Below are 6,233 nucleotides of genomic sequence, written 5' to 3'. Positions count from 1 at the left end.
TTTTCTGTCGTTAAGTGATAATTTGTACAATGAATGAGCTGTTCTTCCATCCATCAGTCACCCACCTTGTTCTTGGCGAGCCTCTCGATGTTTTCAGTCGGGTCGGAGCCCATGGAGAGCAGACACACCATCGGCGTCCTGCTGTCACTCTCTGCCAACATGGCGTCCAGGTCCAGAACCAAACCTTCAGCGTACTGTTGACCCAGAGACGCTGAGATGTAGTGACGCGCCTGCTCAACAACACACACACGCACAAATACACACACACAAATACACACACAATGACATTAACACAACATCACAAACTGACTCATGAACTGGTCTTTGTCCGGTCCGGCTGCAGTCTCACCTGAGCCGTGGTTCTGTCGGGACACCAGCTCCGGATGAGCAGAAGCTTCCGGAAGGTGTCGAGCTTTTCCTCGTACCCATCAGGCAGCGCGGCGTCCTCTGGGGCCGGATGATCGAACCAGGTCCTCCAGGCCCGCTCGTTCTGGCTCACCTGGACTCAAAGAAATGTATCTTCTGTTAGTCCGTGAGCTGCAGCTCTACCTGCTCTGACAACAGGACTTCTGGGTTCTACCTGGGTCAGGATCTGGTGGAACAGCGGCAGGCTGGACAGCTGCACCAGGTTGAGCCAGGTCTGATCCAGGATCCAGCGCCGTGGCTTGGATTCTACAGAGTTCAGATCCAGAGAGGCTCCACCTTCACACAGACAGGTACCGTTAAAACACTGTGATACAAGGATGTAGAGAGGAGGAGGAAGAGGACGGATGTCTGACCTTTGACGAAGGTGAGAACCTCCTGGTGAGAGATGTTGCGAGCCTGCAGGTCGATCTTCAGAGCCAACAGCAGCGTGAACAGCAGTTTGTGTTCCTCATACAGACTCCTGGCTGTGTAACAGAACACCTGAGGGACAGACAGGAAGTCAGACACACCTGCAGGGTGAACATCCAATCACAATCTGAATTATTGCATCATCTCAGAGGCTTTAAACGACAGGACTCTTTTAGCGAGCAGCACCTGGTAGGTGAGGAAGTTGATGATGTTGCTGATGCGTTTGGAGGTGACCTGCGACTTGGCCGAGTTCTGCATGGATGAGTCGAAGATCCCGAGGAACTGACGCAGAGACGTCTGGTACATGACGTTGACCAGCGACATCTCCACGATCAGGAAGTAGAGGATGCTCCCCCTGGTGGCCACCGGGCGGTACTCCTCTCGGGCCTGGTTGATCTTCAACTCCGTCTCTGCTGCAACCGACAGCTTCTCACTCACCTGGAGGACGAGAGGACGTTTTGTTTCACCAAACATCTTGAATCAAACATGGCTGACAGGCTGAAGAGTAGGCCCACAGACAGACAGCGGTACCTCCTGAGCCGTGGTCTTGGTGACCCTCAGAACCTCGATCAGAGACTGGTCCTCCACCAGGGAGCCCTGTGTGCTGGTCAGCCTGAACAACAGACTGTCCTCCAGCTCCTGCATCTTCCTCTTGTTGGACGTCACCTCCTCTAACAGCTTCACTCGCTCTGCCTCCAGCTCCTGTTTGGACCAACAGAGTGAACAAGGCTAACTTTAGCTACTTAGCCAGCTAACTACCAGGCTGAATAGTTAACTATCTGCCTGGTGTGGCGACCTGTTTCTCCAGCAGTATGACTCGTCCCAGCAGCTGGTCCTCCAGGCCTCGCTGGGTGACGGTGAAGTCGACCACGGCTGTCCTGGCGCTGACCTCAGGGCTGTACGCCGGGTTGGCCAGCTTGGTGGTGATGTAGAGCGTGAAGCCCTTCATCACGTCCACCTCTTTATCTCCCACCTTCACCTGCAGGACGAGCAAGAATCCCATCGACACACTCGTGATGTGGTTTGTTTTCTTGTATATAAAATAAGAATTAATGTTTATACAGCTTTTTTTTTTTTTTACAAAGGGAAGTCACAGACTTTATAAGTTGATCCAGACTTGATGTAGTTTTTGTCCAGTATATTGTCCAGGACCGGGTCCAGCTCCTCCCCTACATCCTCCAGCAGCAGGGGGCGCCCCAGAGACAGACCGTCCTCCAGGTGGGAACGAAAGTATTTATGGTTCAGAGACGTCACCTGGACACAGAAGAAGACAACCAACACTCAGGAGAGAGCTCAACTCCATCTTTACCTTGTACTCCTCACCAGCAGGGGGCGCATGTCTGCCGTGTCCTCACCTGTAGCTGCTGGTCTCTCTCTCGGTTCTGGATCCAGGTCTTGCCCTGGCCCTGAGGGTCTATCAGCAGCGGGTAGCGGGACGCCTTCGTCACCACGATGCCGTTCTGGATGGACAGGTCGTCGCTGGGTAAACCCTGCAGGTTCCACTCGCTCACTGTGGCGTTGTCCACCAGCAGACCAATCACATTCAAGTCCTGCAGGAGAGCACAGACCACAAAACCTCAGTGATGCATACGGTCATTCAAACATCACAACGTAAACAATCAGTGTGGATCTGACACAAATATATACGTGTATTTGTTTGTTTAACTTTCCATCAGGATGTTCTCATCTTCTCAAGAAGAACGACACAAAGAATCAAAGAGAGACGTGTGAAGTCTTACAGAACTGAAGGGGATGACTTTCTCCTCCATCTCTTTCTTCCACTGCTGCAGCAGCAGGCTGCGGTACTCCTGGTTAAACGGACCGGCGTAGGACAGGAAGCCCGCGGACAGGAGGACATCCCCGACCAGGTGTTTGATCTGAGTCTGGAAACCGGCGCTGCTGTCGGTCCAACGCACCTGAAACACAACAAGACCGGCAGAGACAGGCCGGGATGAGGGAGGGACGGACGATACATGAGAAGGATGTTGGATGTTGGATGATGGATGATGGATGTTGGATGTTGGATGATGGATGTTGGATGATGGATGTTGGATGTTGGATGATGGATGATGGATGTTGGATGTTGGATGATGGATGTTGGATGTTGGATGATGGATGATGGATGTTGGATGTTGGATGATGGATGTTGGATGTTGGATGATGGATGATGGATGATGGATGATGGATGTTGGATGTTGGATGATGGATGATGGATGTTGGATGATGGATGATGGATGATGGATGTTGGATGATGGATGTTGGATGTTGGATGTTGGATGTTGGATGTTGGATGATGGATGATGGATGTGGATGATGGATGTTGGATGTTGGATGATGGATGATGGATGTGGATGATGGATGTGGATGTTGGATGATGGATGTTGGATGATGGATGTTGGATGATGGATGTTGGATGATGGATGTTGGATGTTGGATGATGGATGTTGGATGTTGGATGATGGATGTTGGATGTTGGATGATGGATGATGGATGTTGGATGATGGATGTTGGATGATGGATGTTGGATGTTGGATGATGGATGTTGGATGTTGGATGATGGATGATGGATGTTGGAAGATGGATGATGGATGTTGGATGATGGATGATGGATGTTGGATGATGGATGATGGATGTTGGATGATGGATGATGGATGATGGATGTTGGATGATGGATGATGGATGATGGATGTTGGATGTTGGATGTTGGATGATGGATGTTGGATGTTGGATGATGGATGTTGGATGATGGATGTTGGATGTTGGATGATGGATGTTGGATGATGGATGTTGGATGTTGGATGATGGATGATGGATGTTGGATGATGGATGATGGATGTTGGATGATGGATGTTGGATGTTGGATGATGGATGTTGGATGTTGGATGATGGATGATGGATGTTGGATGATGGATGATGGATGTTGGATGAAGGATGATGGATGATGGATGATGGATGATGGATGTTGGATGATGGATGATGGATGATGGATGATTGATGATGGATGTTGGATGTTGGATGATGGATGTTGGATGATGGATGTTGGATGATGGATGTTGGATGATGGATGTTGGATGATGGATGATGGATGTTGGATGATGGATGATGGATGTTGGATGATGGATGTTGGATGATGGATGTTGGATGTTGGATGATGGATGATGATGATGGATGTTGGATGATGATGATGGATGATGGATGATGGATGTTGGATGTTGGATGACGGATGAAGGATGTTGGATGTTGGATGATGGATGTTGGATGATGGATGATGGATGTTGGATGTTGGATGATGGATGTTGGATGTTGGATGATGGATGTTGGATGTTGGATGATGGATGATGGATGTTGGATGTTGGATGTTGGATGATGGATGTTGGATGATGGATGTTGGATGATGGATGTTGGATGATGGATGATGGATGATGGATGTTGGATGATGGATGATGGATGATGGATGTTGGATGTTGGATGATGGATGTTGGATGTTGGATGATGGATGATGGATGTTGGATGTTGGATGATGGATGTTGGATGTTGGATGTTGGATGATGGATGATGGATGATGGATGTTGGATGTTGGATGATGGATGTTGGATGATGGATGTTGGATGATGGATGTTGGATGATGGATGATGGATGTTGGATGATGGATGATGGATGTTGGATGATGGATGTTGGATGATGGATGTTGGATGATGGATGTTGGATGTTGGATGATGGATGATGATGATGGATGTTGGATGATGATGATGGATGATGGATGATGGATGTTGGATGTTGGATGACGGATGAAGGATGTTGGATGTTGGATGATGGATGTTGGATGTTGGATGATGGATGTTGGATGATGGATGTTGGATGATGGATGATGGATGTTGGATGTTGGATGATGGATGTTGGATGTTGGATGATGGATGATGAATGTTAGATGATGGATGTTGGATGATGGATGTTGGATGTTGGATGATGGATGATGGATGATGGATGTTGGATGATGGATGTTGGATGTTGGATGATGGATGTTGGATGATGGATGTTGGATGATGGATGATGGATGTTGGATGTTGGATGATGGATGTTGGATGATGGATGTTGGATGATGATGATGGATGATGGATGATGGATGATGGATGATGATGATGGATGATGGATGATGGATGATGGATGTTGGATGATGATGATGGATGATGGATGCGTCACAGCTGACCTTCTCTCCTCCAAGCCCGTCGATCAGAGCCGTAGCGTTGGCCATCTTGCGGCGGCAGGCCTGGGCGTCGTCCTCTAGGTCCTGCTTCTCCTTCATGGCAGCGTCGTAAAGCGCCTGAAGTTCATGAAAAAGACGTATTTATTCCTAAATATATTATTCAAACATATAAACAGGTTACAACTGTTACAGAGAGATAAGAAGAAGCCTCTTCATATGTCACCTGCACGGCGTCCAGCTCCTTTTGTTTGGCGTCCAGCTGTTCCTGAGCTTTAGCCAGTTCAGTCTGAGCGACCACCAGACGAGCCTCCTGCAGGGCCAGATTAGCCTGCACACACACACACACACACACACACACACACACACACACACTGAAGGTCGTCCTGTGTGCAGCCTCAGTAATCTCTGGACGGTTGTATTCGTACCTTCAGAGGCAGAACCTCCTTGTTGATGGAGTAGAAGTCGACCATGGCCTGAGTCCAGGAGCAGAGTCCCGCCACGTTGCCGCAGATCCTCTTGGCCGATTCCAGGTTGTAGTCGTCCATGTCCAGGTAAGGAGCCAGCAGCTCCACCACCTCCTCTGTGATGGAGTCCTGCAGCACAGATGGACAGTGGACACTTCAATCAACTGAACTATTACTGACACTGAATGTGATTCAGCTCTGATCTCCCACATTGTTTTTGGCACCTAGTAGAAGACTAGGACTCAGGAGAACCAGGAGAACCAGGAGAACCAGGAGGAGTTTGAGACATTGTGGCTCAGCGGGTCAAATACAAACAGACGTGAGAAAGACGGAAATATTTTAATGTCAGAATTAATAATCAGACATCCTGGAACAAAACCAAACTGTTATAGTGAGGTTGATGGACACACACACATGCACACACACACAGACACACACACACACACAGTTGAAGGTTTTCTAGCGCTAAACATTCAGACGACCAGTTCCAGCTCCACTAATCCACAGCTTAGCAGGCGTGTAACACACACAGTGATAGTTTTATAAAAGCAGGTGATGGCTGTAGTGTGAAAAGATGAGAAGGGAGTTTCCCTGTGTGTGTGTGTGTGTGTGTAATGTATGTGTGTGAGTGTGAGTGTGAGTGTGTGTGTGTGTGTGTGTGTGTGTGTGTGTAATGTGTGAGTGTGAGTGTGTGTGTGTGTGTGTGTGTGTGAGTGTGTGTGTGTGTGTGT

The 6,233-nt window shown here is 48.6% G+C and overlaps 1 protein-coding gene across 1 annotated transcript in view; it reads right to left on the bottom strand.

Moving 5' to 3' along the window:
- Window positions 1-6,233, bottom strand: part of dnah5l (dynein, axonemal, heavy chain 5 like) — a 37,511-nt gene that overhangs the window by 4,275 nt on the left and 27,003 nt on the right. Inside the window, exons 76-88 of the mRNA XM_030398060.1 lie at window positions 5,464-5,631; window positions 5,262-5,366; window positions 5,042-5,155; window positions 2,574-2,750; window positions 2,190-2,384; window positions 1,933-2,088; window positions 1,631-1,813; window positions 1,366-1,536; window positions 1,021-1,272; window positions 780-906; window positions 581-702; window positions 350-499; window positions 66-230 (exon numbers count right to left, since the gene is read on the bottom strand). Coding sequence (XP_030253920.1) covers window positions 66-230; window positions 350-499; window positions 581-702; window positions 780-906; window positions 1,021-1,272; window positions 1,366-1,536; window positions 1,631-1,813; window positions 1,933-2,088; window positions 2,190-2,384; window positions 2,574-2,750; window positions 5,042-5,155; window positions 5,262-5,366; window positions 5,464-5,631 — 2,085 coding nt within the window. The remainder of the gene's footprint in view (window positions 1-65; window positions 231-349; window positions 500-580; window positions 703-779; window positions 907-1,020; window positions 1,273-1,365; window positions 1,537-1,630; window positions 1,814-1,932; window positions 2,089-2,189; window positions 2,385-2,573; window positions 2,751-5,041; window positions 5,156-5,261; window positions 5,367-5,463; window positions 5,632-6,233) is intronic.

Source organism: Sparus aurata, chromosome 19 (genome assembly GCF_900880675.1).
Source record: "Sparus aurata chromosome 19, fSpaAur1.1, whole genome shotgun sequence".
Taxonomy (NCBI): domain Eukaryota; kingdom Metazoa; phylum Chordata; class Actinopteri; order Spariformes; family Sparidae; genus Sparus; species Sparus aurata.
Note: the sequence above shows the minus strand (reverse complement) of the source record. Positions and strands in the feature narration are given on the sequence as shown.